General features: G+C 42.1%; 2 protein-coding genes across 6 annotated transcripts in view; one reads left to right on the top strand and one right to left on the bottom strand.

Moving 5' to 3' along the window:
• Window positions 1-11,787, bottom strand: part of SCFD2 (sec1 family domain containing 2) — a 190,530-nt gene extending 178,743 nt beyond the window's left edge. Inside the window, 5 exon segments of the mRNA XM_066316773.1 lie at window positions 3,721-3,889; window positions 8,531-9,646; window positions 9,649-9,718; window positions 9,720-9,776; window positions 11,758-11,787. Of these exon segments, the coding sequence (XP_066172870.1) occupies window positions 3,721-3,889; window positions 8,531-9,646; window positions 9,649-9,718; window positions 9,720-9,776; window positions 11,758-11,787 (1,442 nt within the window).
• A 295-nt stretch (window positions 11,788-12,082) lies between these two features.
• FIP1L1 (factor interacting with PAPOLA and CPSF1) overlaps window positions 12,083-19,408 on the top strand; it is a 38,058-nt gene continuing 30,732 nt past the window's right edge. For 3 of the 5 annotated variants that reach the window (XM_066316999.1, XM_066316997.1, XM_066316996.1), the window contains exons 1-4: window positions 12,188-12,328; window positions 13,016-13,055; window positions 15,419-15,476; window positions 18,046-18,149. In XM_066316999.1, coding sequence (XP_066173096.1) covers window positions 12,247-12,328; window positions 13,016-13,055; window positions 15,419-15,476; window positions 18,046-18,149 — 284 coding nt within the window. In that variant the 5' untranslated portion in view covers window positions 12,188-12,246. Of the gene's footprint in view, window positions 12,329-13,015; window positions 13,056-15,418; window positions 15,477-18,045; window positions 18,150-19,408 lie in introns of all 5 variants that reach the window. The other 2 variants (XM_066317000.1, XM_066316998.1) reach the window with 2 other exon arrangements.

Genomic DNA, 19,408 nt, shown 5'->3' with positions numbered 1-19,408 from the left:
TTTACTTCTCACACACCACAGGCCTGTGACCAGAATTCAGGCATCTGAACCCTCATTTGGGGTTTTAGGGAATAATGGGGGCTTCATGCACCTCAGCTCCCAGCTCACAAGAGGTGGAAAAGATAAACCTCCATCAAAATAAACTAAATACTGACAGCAAGATGCTTTAACATGCTAAAAAAAAGATCTTAAAAACACAAGATGAGTGTTTCGAGAAGCAATGTGGCCAAAATGTTATCAAAGGTACAGGACGGATTGCTCACAAACACACAGAGCTTGACATTTATCCAAACAGACAACACCTGCAAGCCACTACATCCATGCTTAAAATCAGAAGCTGAAACTTGGAAGAATTCCTCCAAAAACATTGTATAGGTTATCAAAATGCAAAGACCAGCATGAAAACTGTCATCAGTTTTTTCAAATCACCTCTACCACTAAGCTTTCACTACAATTTCACATCTATTATGCATCATTTGTTTGAAAGGACAGGGTGGATACTACTTTTCTGAATCAGACACCAGCAGTTCTGATCAAGAGTGAGTCTTTAGCTAGATACCTATGAACTGTTTTCATTCTGTTATGTACATCCATTTGAATATAAAAATGAATAAAATATTTTTATTCACACAATTCTGAAAGAGCATAACTCTATCATCATCCACACTGAAACAGAAATTTTTCAGTGACTACAGTAGGGAAAATAATTACTCTGAGATTTTTGAGGCTAAGACAACTAAAAAAAAAAAATTCAAGAACTGTAGAATAGTTTGAGGTTTTTTTAAAAGAAATTCTCCTCCCCACAAAGAGAACACCTTCAAAGTACAGTAACTCAAGCAGCATATGGCATTTACATTTTCATCTAAATCTTTAAAGAAGCCCATTATTTCCTTAGATTTGAGAAAAGAACCCTGCTTTATTTCACCACACCAACCATAAATTATTCATTAATTCTGTTTGCTAACTCTGTAACTGAGCCCAGATGTTTCTGCTGGAGTGGCATGCCATAAGAGAAGTTAAATATAGCAAGCTGTATGCAAAGACCAGACTCTGTCTCCCCCCTCACTACGGCATGCTCAAATGTTACTTGAGAGAAAACAATGAAAACATTGAAAAACTATTCTGAATATGTGAGTCTGAAATGCCACAGTCTGATCACAAAACTTCATGTGAAAGAGCCCCCACACATTTCATTTGGGTGTAACTGAAGTCGCTGGTCCTGTCTCTGGGGAAAGGACTGGCACTTTCACTCACCAGAGTAAACAGAAAATTTAGAAGCAGAGGAACACTTCTTACTATGCATCATTTACAAATACAAAGGAAGACTTCAGTTTTCAATTATAAGAAACACTTCTGAGCCAGCTACCAAAGGCAACAACCAAGCTGATGAGGAATTGAGGGCATCTCAAGGAATTTCTTATGGAATTGACACAGAAACATACTGGTGGGAATCTTTAATCTATTTCAGTGCTTCAGAAAAACAACCACTTTATACCAGCAAAGATGATTAATGTTAGCATTTGTAAGCCAACACTGAAAATAGTCCTGTTGAACAGAATGGAAACTACCACCTTCAGCCACACGTTCAGCCACTGTTATGGCTTCAAGCACTCTTCATCAGCTGTCTTAAGCTAGTTTGGAAGTGTCTATTTTAAACTAGGAACTATTCCTGATCATTATATAGTTGGAGAAGTAGTGAAAAACAGGTTGGACATCACAGCATCACTTGAGTGTGGAGACTTTTAAGGCCCATAACTCTTCTTCAGTTGTGAACAGTGATAGCCAGAGAGATTTTCAGAAGTTATCTTGTCCCTTTGCTGTGCTACAAGGCAAGACTAAGACTGTTTAAAATATTTGCCTGATCTGTTCTTCAAAATTTCCAGTGTAACAGATTCTCTACCATGAGTTTGCAGCAGGAGGGTATTTTGGAGAAGCTGTTGCAGACCAGTGTGTTAATGGCACCAGCTGCTGTCATCCAACTTTGCCACACTTGCACCTTGTAGCCAGATCCTGCTGTTCTTTAACCAGTTGTGTCTATAAGAGACTGCAAAATATGTTAAGACTAACTACAGTTAACAGAGAGCACCTTCCCATTAGCCAGCAAATAGGCAAACAAACCTTGATGTGTATATATATACTACTAGCACTTTAGAACATACTACAACTCTGTCAGCTGTTACTAAAAATATGAATACATGACTGAAGTAATAATTTAGCCATGGGAAAGCACTACCTTTAGTCTCCTCAATGTCAATCATGTGAGAAACAACAGAGTGGCAGCACAGGTCAACAGTCTCAGGGCAGTAAATATCTATTGTGTTTTCCTAGCCCACACTGAAAGAATTTTCTTCATTTCTGGTAGCTACTCAAAGTCAGCACAAAAAGCTACCACAAAGTTCTACTGTGGACAATGACCTCTTCATTTTGCTGTGCAGACAGATCTTTAAGATCTGAATCTCACTTCTCCCTCTCACTTCAGATCAAGATCAAGATCTCACAAGATCACATCTCACTTCTACTTCAGGAATCAGTGAGAAAGCAGAGAGAAGCAAACCAGAACAAATTTTATTTTAGCTAGTCACCCTGGCAGCAAGTTACAACTGAGTCCACATCGATGAGGAAATGTTTCCTCTCCAACTTCTATGAAAGAAGAGGTATGCAATGCAAAACCTAGAAACTGGACTCAGTTACAGCACGTGTGAGAGATGGAAGGTGACAAAGGATCTGGAGGCTCTGAGAAAATAAAGACCATATGTTGCTAATAGTGGAAATCTGTGAAATCTTTGATTGAGGGAAAGGGAAAAAAATGATCCAATGCAGGTGTAAAATCACAAAACAAGTCAAAAGAGAAGAACAGAAACTATATTAAATAACCCATCTCGAAAAACCATTTTCTAATATACAAGGAGAGCATTATTATAAAAGAGACAGAACTTTTAATTGTCTTTGCACTGTATTAATTTCTAGAGCACTGCTGAAAAAAATTTTTCTTGTGGAATGAAACTAGCACCTGCTATGTTTCCTTGTTCTTGTAACAAGCTGCAAGAAAGTTTTGGTTAGGACAACTAAATTCAGAAAGTGAAACATCAAATCTGATGCACTTTGCATGAAAAATCTTAGTGACACATTACAATAGCTAAGTACAGCTGTTTGAAGTTACTGCTTTAGTTTGTCAGGCCCCTGTCAAGCTGTCTGTACACCTGAATTTGTGCCTTATTATCCTTCTCCACACGTACTGTGTTTGAAAACAGGGATAAGACCTCAAAATAACAGGTACTCCGAGAAAAATTCAGCATCCAGCTAACTTTATAAAAAGAGGCTTATGGAAAAAGGAAGTCACCATTGAGACCAACCATTTGTATGACCTATTACTTGGCAGAAAAAGAAACATCACAAGGAGAATTCTTGGTGTTAATCTCTACTGATTTCTGCTAAGTGATCTACAGCAATTTAAACAACCCAAATCTAAAAGATTCTTGAGATTCTCCCCACTTTTGGAAGTTTTATCTGGCCTACTCACTTAATGTGCACACATAGACTATTACATTCCAGCAGAATTATGACCAGATGGGGTTTTGCTGTAAGCTTGTCTGTTTTCTTTTTTTTTTTTTTTTTTTAAGACTTGTTCTCTGTTCATTCTTTCACAGATAACAAACACGTTCAACTTTGAAAAAAAAAATAAAAAAATAAAAAGAAAAGAAAGAAGAAAAGAGTGTTTACTTTGGTTGTGCTAAGCAGCCAGGTGCTATAATGCTGCAGGTTTCATCTGTGGTCTTCAGTGCTGTAAGTTCCACCATGTTAACCATCACATCGGTCTTGTGGCCAGGAAGTTTAGGAAGCACAGAAACAATCTTCTCTGCAAGATTGTCACCATGATGACCAACAGCTCCTGAGGAAATGGGAAAAAAAACCAAAAACCATCAGGTGCATAACTAGGAAAACAAACAAATACAAGGAATTAAAAAGAAAATAACCACATGTTTTGAGGAGAACACTGGTACTCCTACCATCAAAACCACATTTAGCTTTTCAAAAATATTTTTCTACAAAAGTAAAATTAATTTCTAGAATGTGCAAAGTTAAAAGCACAACATTTCAGAAAGATTCATTTGAAAAGCACAAATTAGTCTTAGTTTTACAGCTGCTAGATATTCACTGATTTTACACTTAGACATGAAAAAAATTTTTCTTTGCCTAAGGAGGCATTAAATAATATTTGCAATGGTTATTGAAAAAAGCAAGCAAATATTTATATATAGATTCACATGTATACTTTTCTACATAAATAGGGCTGTGCTTAAAAGGACTATATACAAGTTGCATAAATAGCTACCCAGACAGGCCAGCCTAATACTAAAATAAACAATTACCAATGGCATGCCAAAATCAAGATCATCACTTTTACAAGAACTGAGGGCAGCTCAGGTGAAACAGAAATGAAATAACTAAACCAATCCAGGTTACAAAGTATAAAATGTGAATTTGACCTTATTCCAAGAGAAACTCTGAACTCCAGCTGGCATGTTTTCTTCAATTTTCTTGATTTCAAACACACATGCTTTTCTTTCCATTCATGAACTCTCAACACAGGCTCTACAACCAACTTAAAAAATATTAGGGCTGTGAGCCAAGTCAAAACAGAAAAACATGATACAGACTACAGATAAAGTCAAGAGAGATGGACCAGAAATCTTAATGCCTTTAGGTCAGGAACTAAAGGTATCAGGAAAGGTATTTGTAGTCTGCCACTTAAGCTATGGTTCAGCCATCAACACAGGGCTGGACAGGAGTGCTGAGCTTAGTTTTGTTATCCTACATCACAGAAAAATGGGAACTTTTGAAGCACCACTGAGAGGCAGGAAAACATTCTCTCAGGCTATGGTCCCACTCCATCTCTGTCTGTATGGCAGCTATCTGCTCTTATGTCTTCATCATTTCCAAAGAGAGAAGACCTGTTTCAGCAGCTGAATTAGCTTCACATGCTCCATAAATCCAAACAAGGCCCTTACACCAAGTACATTGCTGAGGTCAGATTATTAAGTGCTCTTGGATAGCAGAAGCAGAAGACTGTCTCCAGCAATTCTACAGCAGCCAGGTAAGCTGTAAGCCATGGTCTCCATGGTTTATCCACTGTTCTGTATTGCAAAAGAAGTTGAAAAGATGAACCAAGGATGAAAAAGGAAGAGAACAGTGAAGTGAAAGTCTATGCTGGCAATGCCTTTATCCCCAGAAAACAAAGAATGAACATTTGTCCAGCATGGGGTGGCACTGCCCTGTGGACACCTGAGCACTCAGCTGGTTTGCTACCCTTTTGCTTCACCAAAGACTGCAACAATTACAGAATGACAGCAGCTTTCTTTTCTACCATTCCCAGCCATGGTTAGACCAGTGAAGCACAGATGGAATGAGCTGGCCTGTCTGTGACTCCCTACGTTCTCTTGTTCTCCAAAATCCCTACATTCTTCTTACTAGATCAGTCACGTGTAAGGCACACTGCAATACTTGCAAAGTTGCACAGGGAAAACTGATGGTAATCTTCTGAACCTCCACCCCATGTACTGGAAGCAGTATTTCTCTCTCCACACATGCTGCACACGAGCAACATTTAGCTAGTCAAGACATTTGGCTAAACTAGAAACACCTCAAATGCAAATAAACCCACATTAATTATTAACATTCTGCCTTTCTTCTTGGCACAGGGAGAATGCTCAGAGTACTTGAGCTGCTTCCATGAACAGCCAGTGCCTTCTCTGTCTCTTTCCCACAACTGCTACTTCTTGGAGGTTTCCACTGGTCCACTGGTGCTACTGGCTTTTGCCATGCCTCATCAAATCAATCACAAAACATCTCCTGGAGGTTTTAAAAGTCACTGTCACCCTGAATAACTGCATAAATCAACCTGGCCTGAAAAGATTGTTAAACTTCACAAGACTAGGACAGGAAATCACAGGGAGTCACTTCCAAACTGCACTGACTTCAGAAGGGTGCCTGGGACTAGTTTTGATCCTCTCTACTCAGCACTTCTGAGGACAGTCAACAGACTGCTCAGCAGCTTCTCATGAGCACCAGTGTTCAAGGCACAGGTGATGGTTTTGAATGCTGCCAAAGTACAGACAGATTGAGCATTTATGTGACAACAAGTTATCTGAACACTGCAGAATAGGAGTCTTCATGCCAGGCTAACGTCTAGCTTTCAGGATACAAGAACTCTTATGTATCACGCTGTTCTAAATTCACTTTTTCTGTACATTACAACTTACAAACTGAAATAGGTGGCATTTATACAAGTTCTAGCTGACACAATTTGCAAAGTCAACCAAGCAATTCTTTAACAGCAGCCAGGAACTCACTAACTACATCCTCTGCTTCCCTTTTTTTTTTTTTTTTTTTTTTTTTACTGTAGTTTTTAGCAAACCAATGAAATAAATTTCATTGTGTGGCACTACATTCAGGTTCATATAGAGCTTTACCTCTGAAATGCACTAGATTTTTCTTCCTTCAGTTTGCATTGTATTTGGTAGCACAAGTACCACGTCCAAAGCATAGGAATAATTTCATGAAATTACCAACGAATTCTGCAGGCATTTGTTGGTTGCAAGAGAATGGTTGCATGCAGGGACCTTAATTTCATTTATGGATACCGAGACTAGAATCTTAAACAAACAAATCCTGTAACTTCTCCTCCTTACTTTGTGAGCTTTGATGTTTTCTTCCAATGCTGCTTACTACAGCCCTGATGTTATCTCCAAAAAACATTCTCCTACTGAAGTACAAGATTCCACATTTCCCTTCCCAAGCTTAAGCTGGTACAAATTATCTCTCTTCATACCTCCTCAAGAGTCTCCTTGTCAGGCTCCCTGTCATCCCATATCAGGTTCTTTTTCTTGTTTTTATTTCTTCTCATTATCTGAGTGCATAAATAAGTTCTTTCCCTGTTTGCACCCCAAACCAACACTCCTCACAATTTCATTTTAAAGCTCCTTATCCAAGTCCACTTTCCCGCAGTCTTCTGATGAATCTTCCCAACCTCAGCACAGCATTAACTGCCTGGATCCATAGCTCCTCTTTAGCACATGGTTGACAGCTATGAACCCTACAGCAGCTCAAGGATACACAATGACAAAATTATGGGGGGAAAAACAATGCAGAGGAAAATTCAGAAACAGACGAGCTTCAGGGTGCAACATTGTGCCAAGTACTTGCTACATGACATGTGGTGGCAAAAAATGATGACCTGAAGTTTTGACTGCAAACAAAACCAGGCTCACACTGTGCATGGCAGCAGGGATGTATGATGGGGATGGCAAATGCAGTGATTCCTACATCAATACACATATGTACAGAAACACTTTCAGACATGTAGATATGGCTAAGGGTTACACAGAGGTTTGCATCTGCTCGGACAGATGTAAAGATAAGAGTGGTGAGTAGATACACTGGATTCTTCACAGCAATCCATAAGGCTGAGTCTGAAACACGCAGATCATCTCCTTCACACCTCAAGGTGGCACACAGGCATAACTAAGGTTTGTAGCTTGCAGCAAAATGGAAGTGCTAGAAACAAACCTTTGGATTTCCAGCAGAGCCTTCTGCTTTACTCCTCATTTCTATGATCCTCTGGGATACAAGGGTGTTCAAGTAACCACCATGGCCATGGGGTCAAACATGCTCCCAGTGCTGCAAATTGAAGAGCTGTTTGCATACCTGGTGTCTCAATATAATGATTACTCTTCAAGCCACTGGCCTGTGGAACAGAACTGCACACTGCTTATTCTGTAAGATCGTGCTAAACACAAACCAAGAACAACAGGAGAGTAACCAGCCCAGTTATGCCAACTTTTCTTCCAATTTAGAAAGCAGCACCCGTTCATTGGGTGGTTAAGTATGACTTTGAGGGAACTGACCACCAGAGACCACCACTTAACCAAACCATTTGAGCTTTTTTTGGATGAAATGACGCAGCTGGCACTAGGGGTATTGGCACAGCATTTGGTGTCATGGAAGCATCCTGTAAGGTATTTTTCTAAACAACTGGAAAACATAAGTAATGGATGATCTGGATGCTTGAGAGCAGTGTTATCCAGGAAGCACGAAATGGACACTGGGACAAAAGATTACAGTACAGATATCCCACATGGTAATAGCTGGTTTGGAACAGAAAGGACATTGGGTATCACCAGCAGAATGCTGGATGGAACACCAGGTTTTCCTACTGGAGCAGGATGAAGTGGAACTCACAGTGACTACTGCTTTGAAGCCATGTTTCTCTAAGCTACAGAAAAACCCCACAGTTCTACCATGACTGCCTCGTAACCACTGAACAAGTGTATTCTAGCAGACCAAATCTCAAGAGCAATCCCACCCAGGACCAGAATTGAAGCTATATACCGAAGGGAAGAGCACAGTACAAAGTGGAATAGCGATTTTTGTTAACAGCAGGTCACCAAAGTTCCCACTATCCAATACCCTCCCGGTGGGGTGGGTATGGGCCCCCCAGAATGACAGCCCATACCAGCTGTGGATGTCTTACCAGCGAGGTCCAACGTCCTGTCCACGAAGATGACAGAGGCCTTGCTGGTGGCTGTCCTCCTCCTGTTCCTGGCTGGGGCGTAGCTTGCCAGCTCAGCGGCGACGACTCTGCTAAGGGCCCCCACAGCGAAGCTCTCCTCCCGCAGGCCCAGGGCGGTGAAGAGAGAGTCGAGGTCACCCACCAGGGCCCGCACGGCCGCCCGCAGCTCGGCGGGCAGCGCACCCAGCCCGACCTCTGCGGGGCCGGGGCCGCCGGGGCCGGGCAGCGGCGGGAGGAGCGCAGCCAGGGCGGGCAGCAGGCAGAGCTCCGCCGAGACGGGTGCCAGGAGCGGCGCGTCCCGCAGCACCACCTCAGCGCAGCCGTCCTCGTCCATCCACCGCCGCAAGGTCTCCTGCAGCTCGGCGGCCCCGCCGCCCTCCGCCTCGCCGCCGCACACCAGCACGCAGTGCCGCGCGGCGCCCCGCTCCAGCACGCCGCGCACCGCGGCCGCCGCGCCTCCCCGCAGCGTCCCGCTCACCACGAACACGACGCGGGCCGCCCCCGCCGGCACCGCCGCCTCGGCGGACAGCGCGCTGACAGCCAGCGCCCCGGCCGCCAGCAGCTCGCCCGCCCCGCCGGCCCAGTGCAGCGCCTCGGCGGAGGGTGCGTCCATGAGGACGGCGGCGCGGTGCGCCCGGGCCAGCGCGGGCTGCCAGGCTCGGCGGCTCAGCTGCCGCAGCACCTCCGGCACCGCCATGGCGGTGACAGCCACAACACGCCGCACGTGCCGGGCGCGCCGCCGGCGCCGCGCGATGACGTATCGGGCGCGGATTGGCTGCGGGCGGGAGGGGCGGGGCTATGGCCGTGCCCGGGGGCGCTGCGGCTGCGGAGCGGCCTGGGCTGTGTCACCGCCCGGCCCGTGTCACCTGTGCCGCCTGTGTCACCTCCCCGCCTGTGTCACCGCCCCGCCTGTGTCACCACCCCGCCGGTGTCACATGTGCCGCGGCGCTGCCGGGGGAACAGCCCCCGAGAGGCGAAACAGCCCCCGAGAGGCGAAACTTTCTTCACAGCTCCCTGCCCTGCTGTTGTGTATTTCTTGTGTTGGTGTTAACAAATGCTTTGGTGAATGAGCTGGCAGTACTCTTGCTCAGTAAATGTGACTTTTCTCTGTACAGTTAGAGACGTATGACAAATTAGTTCAATTCCCTTTTCCCCCTTTAAAAGCCCTTGATCTCAAAATCAGTTTTAAAGCTAACGAGAAAAGACACTATAACAAGAATCGAGTATTTCGTCTCCCCAGAGAACGGATGGTTCCCTTGCAAATCTGTGTTCTACACAGCATTTACTTGGGGAATCTCCTTGGTCCACAGCGAGGAAAGAACCTTTTCTGGTACAGCAGGATTATGAGCATGAATAAAGAGATAAAATAGTTCACCCTCCATCTTAACTGCTGTTCTTAGGTCTCCTACAGATTCAATTGGTTTCAGAACACTGAAAAACACGAGTAACACCAAATTCACTAGATTTCCAGTAATTAAATTAGATTCTTTCCTTTTGGTGTTCTCTACTGACATTCCTACTCAGATGCATTCTTCCCAATCTATGTGCTGTTCTAGCACCGATCTGTATTTTTTCAGATATTACTGTAAAATATCAGATGCTTTTTTAAGAAAGCGAATAGTTTTGACTTTATTAATACTGTATAGATTGCAACTAGTTCTGCATATCAGTTGAAAAAAAAAATAAAGAAAAATTACTTGCCAGAAGACAAACTGAAGTTAATCAGTTTAAAGCACAATGGTTAAATTATAAAATCATCTAAGTAGATTTTACAGCTTATTTTATCCCTTGTGCAACGTGACAACTACTGTCAGGAGAAGAACTGTACCGAAGGGTTCCCATAAACTTGGTATCTTTTTGAGGGTTTCTAGGGTGTAAGCTGTGAGTGAAGATGGCAATGCATCTTGTGAAGATGCATTCTGTCTTTCAGCTACTCAAAGCCTTAGAAGAAACAGTTTTTTACAGGCCACAACTGCTCAAAGTGGATTCTTCCATCACCACAACTCTGTGTGATTTCTCTATAAAGGTTTGTACAAGGAAAACTGCTTGGAGGATCTGCATCAAAGTATTTTAAGACATTTTTTGTTGTTAGCCTACTCCTGGTTTCTATTTGTGGCATTTTTCTCAAACATGGTTTTCTTTCTTCTTTTTTTCTTTCTTCTATGTCTGCGGCCAAAGGAAACTATTCAAAATTCTGCTGTGTCATTTAATGTCAGCCAAAATTGTTTTAAGTGGCTAAGTAAACAAAACAGGAATGAAAATTCAGACATTGATGTCTACAAAGAGTTACTGCATAAACACATTTGGCTTATGAGAAACAAGTGACTCAAAATGCTGAAAAATGCCTTTGCTGACTCCACAACTATTTGTAAAATAAATGAAATAGCAAGATGGAAACCTACCCAATTACATCACATACTTCATTACCTCTACAAAATACTCAGACATTTAATTTTAGGTGAAAAAAATTTTTGAGTGGGTTGGTTGTTCATGTGAATTCCAATGAAGTGTCATGCCATATATGAAACTTTCAAATAAGCTTCTCTCTGCAGGCAATTCAAATAAGTTCCCCCCACTGAGCGTGGTGTTTATATTACAGTCAAGTGCTCTAGTCTGATTTTTCCCAAACTGACCTGCTGGGAAAAACCAGGTCGCTGTTTTAGTTTTCACATGCATCCTGAAACACCACATGCTCCATTTGTACACACAACCGATTGAAACATGTTTGGACAGTTGTCGGTACTTAAATTTTCTAATCCATCGTGCAGTTGTTGTCAAGCATTCACAGATGTAAAGCGTGCAAATCATCGGGGAAAACGGCTCACTGCTCCCTACGGCTTTTAAAACAGAATCAATAAAATTCATAGAAACACTCTGAGCATAGAAACACGTTGGGACGGACACTCACAGCGGGACACACTATGAATGTACCTAAAAAAAAAAAAAAAAAAAAAAAATCAGGAAATTTGTGAAAAAAAAAAAAAAAAAAAAAAAAAAAGCCTGTGAAGAGTAGTTAAACCTAAAATAGTACGTCCAGCCGGGATAGTCCCCGAGCCGAGGGACAGGACCAGCAGAAGCAGCGGCGTGTTTACCCCGTGCTTATGCTCCCCCGGCAGCTGCCATCAGCCGCTAGTAGCTGCACGCCACCGGAGTGGCCGCGTGTTTAGCCAAGTCCTGCTCCTGCAGACCGGCAAAGATATTCCCGAGGAGCTCGCCATGCCGCCGGCGATCCCTGCTGAGGGGACGGACGGGCGTCCAGAGACGCAGGAGAGCACAGGGAGCACCGAGAGGCAAAGGCAGCGGGAGGAAGGGAAGGCGGGGGTCGCGGCGCGGCTCGGCGGAGCGGCGGCAGGCGAGGCGCGGTGAGCGGCGGCGCACGGCGGGCGGCCGGCGGGGAGGGCAGTGCAGCGCCGGGCCGCCCCCCGCAGCCCGTGCCCGGGGCGCCGCGGGGCCGGGCCGGGCCCGCTTCCTGTGCGTGTCACTCACGCGGGGGGAGGGGAAGCGCCGGGCGGCGGCGGATCCTCGGCGAGAGGCCGCGTCGGGGCGTCGGCAGCCGGCCGCCCGTGCACCGCCGGGCCGCGGCCCGAGTCGCCGGGGGAGCCGGGGGTGGGCGGTGCGGCGGGGCGGCGCTGCCGGCGCTGCCGGGGCCGGGCCCGCGCGTCCCGCGGGAGGCGGCCATGTCTACCGGCGAGGCGGAGCGGCTGTCGGCGGACGCCGATGGGGCCGCCGGGGACGAGGAGGAGGAGTGGCTCTATGGCGGTACGGACCTTCCCCGACCCCCGCGCCCAGCCCGCCTCCCCAGCGGGCCGGCCCGGCGCCGCCGAGGCGGGGGGGCCGTGCGGGGGTGCGCAGGCCGCGGCGTGCGCCGCCTGGCCGGGCCGCTGAGCGAGGCGCCCCGCTCCCGCCGCCCCCGTGGCCGCGCAGCCCCTTTTCTCCTCCCGCCCGGCCGCCGGTGGCCGCTGCTCCCGGGCCCTTCTCCTCCCCGGTCCCCGCTGCCGGTGCCGCGGGCCCTCAGGCCGGGCCGTGCAGGCCGAGGCGTGCTGGGCCTCAGCGGCGGGAGCCCCGCGTGGTGTCCCTGCCCCACAGGCTTCCCTGGGGGGACTAAACTCTCCCTGCTGCTCTCCTGCCCGAGTTCCCGGCGTTTACGTGCTGAAATAGACTTAACCTTTCGTGTGTTAACTTTTTAATGTAACTTTAGGGAGTGTATTTACGCTCAGATGTTAATAAAACGTATAAAGTAAACCTTGCCCATGTGGTGGACCTGTCAGTGCGGAGCGCAGTGAGCACTCGGGTCTGCTCGTCTGATTTCACAACTACAATGTTAAGAATTTGTCTCAGTAGTAATCTGAAGGTGTGCTTAATATTCTACATGCCAGGATAATCTATCACAGTTGTTATCCTAGGGATTCTATTCTTAAATATTGTGTTTCTTTTATCTTACGGTAGATGAAAATGAAGCAGAGAGGCCAGAGGAGGAAAAGTCTAGGTGAGTATACTGGCAACTGGAAGCCCTGTAGCACGGCTGCACAAAACCTTTCTTCACTACATTCTTCTTCCCAGCTCCTTGAAAGTTGGTAGCTCCTGAATACACTCTGGTGTCTTTGAAAATATCCTTAAGGTAGTTTATTTGGACTTTGCTTTTCTGTGAAATGGCTGTACTTGTGAAATTGGATCACTTCAGTATGAAAGTTAGTTTAACTGTACGGACAGCAATGACCCCTCACAAAATGCCAACAGGTCTTTTATTTTTGTGATCATTGTGTGTTGTGGTCTTAATGATGGATCAGGACTTGTGTGAGATAATTTAGCAACTAAAAAACATCCTGTCTCCAAAGGAATTTGCAGTGTAGTTACAAAAACAGGAATACAAGGAAGCAGTGGAAGATTACCAGGCAGTTTGATGTACAGATCACATCTGCTTAGGCTTTCAGGGTTGGTTTGTTTTTTTGTTTGGTTTGGGGTTTTTTGCCAGTAAGTCCGTGTTTGAAAGAAACTTAGGAAAGCTTTGGAAGTATTTGGGGGTAGCCTGCTTGAGTTATGAAGAGCACAAAATGCTTCCTTGAAAATTTAAGAAAATTAATAGAGATTAGTAATGAGGACTGTTTGGAAAAGGGAATCAGTCACTCAAGCTGAATGAGGGAAATTCTCATAATTGGTAAAGTACGGGAATTATTGATTATCAAGATATATTAAATGAATAAAGGGAAAATCAATATATGAAAACATACGTTTTTTATTTTCTATAGATGTTTCCATTTTTTCAGTGAGAAGTCTTGCATTTAGTTAGTCTTGGTGGACTGCTTGTTCATAAGCTTGCTTGGTTGCTCTTTTGAACTCGTGTCAGCTTTTGACAAGCACAGAATGATGAAGCAGTAATGACCTCCACCACATGACTACATATGATATCATTGTGAAGCAGCTACTAGCTGTAATTATTTGATTCCCATTATTTCTATAGTATAAGAAAGAGAGTTGGGTTTTTTTCACTTTTTTCATGTCACTCTTTAGGTTTTTAGACCTCTTTTAAATTTGTCTTGAATCCCATCTCTTCCAGGACAAAGAATTCTAGTTATGTATTTGCTCTTTATTTAGAAACTATTCCATATCAGTTGATTCCTTATGTTTGGTTACCTTTTCTTAACCTGGCATGTTTGTCACTATTACTGTTATTTAGGAAAATTACTTGCATGGAGGCCAAAATGATCTTTAAAAACAGTGTACTCCAGTTTTTGGTCAGTAGTGTCTAGCTTGGCATTTGGCTGTCTCAGTGCATAGTTTTGGACAAAAAGCATAGCAAATACTAACTTAGGCATCTTAAAAGTTGTGTTTGGAACTGTGGAAGTATGGAGACAGTTCAGCTGTTCTAGGTTTTGATCTCTGGCCACTCAGTTATGGCATTGTTTGTACATACAGAAATTGTGAGGTGTTATTCAAGTTCTGTACCTAATCTCTCATTTTGCTAGGTGATGAAGTGAAATGGTCAAGCTTGAATCCTGAGGCAATAGCTGGGCTGTATTGGGTGCAACACTCATGAGTGTGTTGCCAACAGAGTGTGGGCTTAGAATCATCCTGTTCAATAAAAATTGGTCATTGCACACTCTGTTTCAGAAATACCTGTTCAGTGAAAGAATATTGTTTCTAGATGGCTCCCTGCTTACTCTGCTGTTTGTGGTGCAGCATCCTAACAGCTGATGGGACTGTAGAAGTTAAAATATTGCTGTGTAGGAGACAGCAGTAGGTAGGCCCAGTGAGACAGCTCATTTGCATAGATGTCACAGTACTCATCCTTTTAAATGGACGATTAGTTTTAAAATTTTTACAGTTCTCAATCTACAGTTAAAATATAATTGAATTAGTCACTGACTTGCTAACTATTCCATATGGTAGAAGAAAAATTCACAATGCTGATGTGGGAATTCTGTTTCAGTGAAACATTACCTATGGCTGTTTAAATGGTTTTTTTTCATTATGTCTTTGAAAAGTGTCAATTTACAGCAAAAAAAAAAAAAAAAAACCAAACAACTTATTCTCCCTTCTTATGTTACAAAGTATTTCAATTTGATTTCAAAAGGTGGGCCAAGTTTAATGCCTCATTACTTCCAACCATTCTACTAGCATCCAGTTAGTATGATTTATGATAGCTAAATATGATTGCTGATATAAAGTTATATTCATCTAGCTGTTTTTAAATGAGTCTACTTTGTTTTTTAATTAATGTAGAAGACAACTGTAGCTTTGCCTTTCATCTGGAATGATGTAGCAAAGCTGTTTTTATCATTAGCTGATGCCTGTGAAATAACATGTGCATAAATACCTAGTTTCATCTTTTCCTGTTTGTCTTTGTTTAAGTGCTCCACCCCCACCTGGAAGTGAAGAGGAAGCTGCAGAAAATGGCGTTGTGAAAACGGTAGTTTTAAACATGTTTTTGAAATACTGTTTTAATATATTTTGGTTCTATGACTTACTGGGAATTCATAATTTGACTAGGACTTATATTTAAATGAATTAATGCCTAAGTGTGCACTTTTTTTTTTTCTAAAATGTGTTTGTGATATGCAGAAACTGTAGAAATTACTAAATTAGCAAATCAAATTTCCAGCTACAGTCCACTTTTTAACTCTAACAGAAATTAAATGAATAGTACTCCCAGTTTTTTTGTGGGGGACAGAAAGATGGTGCTTGAAGACACCTCTTTTTTTTCAGAGACATCCTTTTCAAAATGATAGTCTGTTTTTTCTCAGTGATAAGAAAATATAATCCTCTGATCATTTTTCTTTTTTTTAAATGTGATAGACAAGCAGCATTTGCAGAATTGTGTGAAAGTGTGAACCAAGAGATGAATTGCACTCCTTTCAGAGGCAACATAATGCTTATTTTGTAGTAGTCTTCAGTGTTTAGTGTGGCTGATAATGTCAGTGTTGGTTGATGAAGGAAAGGACCAAGAAATTAAATTAAAAGTCGCTGTGTTGGTTAAAGGGTTCAGGTTACTGTGAATGGGAAAAATTTAAGGGTGAGAAAACTGTAGTTGTACTTCAGTGGTACTTTTTAGCTTATATCTTCCAAGAAATAACTTCGAGTGATACAGAAAATGTTATTGAGATATTTGTGCAAGTTTCAAGAACTGGTCTCTTAGTGAAGTACTTTTTTACAGTAACTCTAACACTTTATTTATGAAAGGCAGTACAATGTATTTGAAATTAGGTAAAAGTTATTAAAACTTTAAAACTTATTTCAGCTGTTTAAACTGAAAAGCTACTTAAAATGGATCAAAGGTTCATATTTCTGGAAATCCTTTTCTCCGTTTTCTTGTACTTGCATTTTTTTTTCTATTTTTTATCTATATAAAACCTGGCATTATTAGGTTATCATTAAAATACCTCCATAAAATTGAGAACTTCATGGTGAATGGTGTCCATGAAGGTTCAGCAGCAACTTAGAGAAATGGGCTTTGTTCAAGTTGGTTGAATAGGAGCAGACGAATATTTCTGTGAGGAGGGAACTAAGAAATCATGGATTATAAGTGAAGTGGATTTAAGTTGAAAAGGTACATTGTCCAGACAAAATTTTATTTCCTGTTTGATGCCTTTTTAATGGCATCTGTGTGGGTTGCCTGGTGAATGATGAATTTGCACTTTTCAGGCATATGGAATTGAAAGACTTGTCTTCAGCTGCCATTTACAGAATATCCACGCTTTTCTAGACTTGCCCCATCTTCCCTACCCCAAGAATAGACTCTTCATCTTTATGAGATTATGTTGATGTTATGTGGTGAGGATGAACTGCACTCCAACATCTGATCTTCTAAGGAGCTGTTGGTTTTTGTTGATTTTTTAATGTACCAGGCAAGTTAATAGCTGGTATAGTAGCCAAGGGCTAGACCTCAGCTGTGCATGGATAACTGCAGGCTGCCAGGGCAGGATCAGCTTGGCTTCAGTTTGTTCAGCCTCTTGCTGAAGGATTCCAGTTTGTGAATAAAGGTGATTTGGTTGGAAAAGTTCACTTGGATTCCACAAAGTTTTTGAAGAAGTGCCTCACCAAAGGATTTTTAAGAGCTATGCAGTTGCAGAATGAGTCCTATGTGGATAACTGATTTTAGCTGATTTGTAATAGATAGAAAACACAGGGTAGAAGTCAAAGTTTTCACAGTAAAGGAAAGTCACCTCCAGGGAGGATTCTCTGGGATTTTAGACTTAATCTGTGCTGTTTAATGTATTTACTTGGAAAAGAGCTAAGTTGTGAAATCACAAGCTTCCTGATGACACAGAGTTAATCAAGATAGTAAGATCAAGGACTAGCTGTGAAGAACTGACCGGTTAAGAGATGGATAATGAATTCTGCATTGAAAAAGGAGAGTGGAATGTTCATTGGGAGGGAAAAAACAGATCTACAAATAAAACGGTCTGGATTCATCATTACCACTTAGGAGGGACATGTTTAGTGCTAGTCTGGAGTCTGAAAAGCTCAAGTGTATCATACAGCGTGCTCTTGTATCTTATTTTTCAGTCCGCTGAAATGTCTCAAGTATTTTATGTAGCTTACTTACGTTAGGAACTAAATAGATTTCTCCAGTGTTCATCATCAACTGGAAAAACGTTTACTTGAGTTATGCTGATTATATAACTGATGATGGCAAAGAGCTAGTCTTGCATATCTTTTAGTTCTTTCCTGAGTGACAAGGTAGGAATAGAACCATTGTGTATGAGCTTGATCGAGGGAAGAAGGGTTAGATAGTGTAAAAATCTTATGCTTGAGAGACTGAACCTAGTATTAAAGACTCTTCTCTATTTTGATCCAGATGTTTCAGATACATGTAACCTCCTAAATTTACTGTTAATGCTACTCAGTTTTAATGTTTAGGAAGAGGAGAATTTTCTTCTTTCCAAGATTTCTAGGAGGGGTAGTTTTATCTGGATTTTGTTTCCGTTGTGAAGGTAAGTGATTGCTTTTTATCTAAGCAATGACTTTTTCTTTTATAGAAGGTGGCAGAGGCTGAGGATGACAGTGATAGTGATAGTGATGATGATGAAGATGATGTTCAAGTCACCATAGGGGATATTAAGACAGGAGCTCCACAGTTTAGGTAAGTTATTTGCAAACATTAACTGGGGAAACTTTTGAGATTGTATTTATATATTAATGCCGTCTTTTTAATTCTTGCTATTTATTTGCCTTTTTTTATATTGTTTTTTTTATTTTTATCTTTATGTTTGCCATATATTTGCCATTTAATACTTGCCAAAAATGTCAGATGGTGTGCACAGTTACTGTCAACTAAGAATTTTTCAGCTCTTTAACAATGCTTTTAATGATACAGTGGCTTGAAAAGAAGTGAAATTAAATCAGTGGAGTACAAGGAAGAGTTTTGTTTGAGTTTAAGTTGTGTTTTCAGATTTTGAGAAATAATTAATTGTATGAAGCTTGTAAAGGAGTGAGTTGTTTTTTCTTAGGGAATGGCTATGTTATATAGCATTTTTGGAATGGTTACTGTGACAGTGACATTTTGGTTGCAAAGGATAGATGTCAAGAACATGAGAAATGTTTGTCTCTCATCTTGTTTATAGTGGATACAGTTCTAATTAGACGTCTTTAGTTTCAATCCCAATTGGTGTTCTTAAATAAGATTTTAATGTACTCAAGGATGGAGCTGTGAGTCTCTGGACATTATTTCTCAAAATCATGGTTTAGGCATTTTTACTGATCTTGCTACTTTTATTGCCCCGTATCCCTTCTGGTCTTGAAAGGGCTTGTTTTTCCCTGAACACTTTCATACAGTGCTAATTTTACCCCAAATCATGACATAATATTTTTCATTGCATTGAGGTACATGGTTTGCTTGTTTTTCTTGGCAATCCTCATATTTTTATGCTTATTAAAACCAGAGTTACTCGGGTGCCGTTTCTTAATTGAATTATGACAAGTCTGCAGGTTGGTCTGACTCATGTGTATCACTGTGTTTTTAACTTTAGAATGCAGGTGATTTACTCCTGTTTGAAACATAGCATTTTTAAACTTTCAGTATTTCATATTCTAAAATACCGTGCAAATCAATGTAATAGAAAAAGCACCAGTTCTTTCAGTTCTTTATTTTTCTGCTTTCAATAACTTGCAGTATTCTTGTGGTCTAGGCAGTGACTTCAAATTTTGTACTACTAAAACAAAACTAGATTTATGTTCTCAGTGGATTTCCTGATGCTCTTTCCATGTATGCAGGAAACAATGAGCAGATGATCCTAAGTCTAATTAGAGTAGGAAGTTTTATATAGAAATTACTGTCTTCTGAAAAAACTTCTTTTCTGGGCAAGCTGGACAGAAAGTTCACAGAAAGGCAGAAATCTAAAC

The sequence above is a fragment of the Sylvia atricapilla genome, chromosome 4 (genome assembly GCF_009819655.1).
Source record: "Sylvia atricapilla isolate bSylAtr1 chromosome 4, bSylAtr1.pri, whole genome shotgun sequence".
NCBI lineage: Eukaryota > Metazoa > Chordata > Aves > Passeriformes > Sylviidae > Sylvia > Sylvia atricapilla.
Note: the sequence above shows the minus strand (reverse complement) of the source record. Positions and strands in the feature narration are given on the sequence as shown.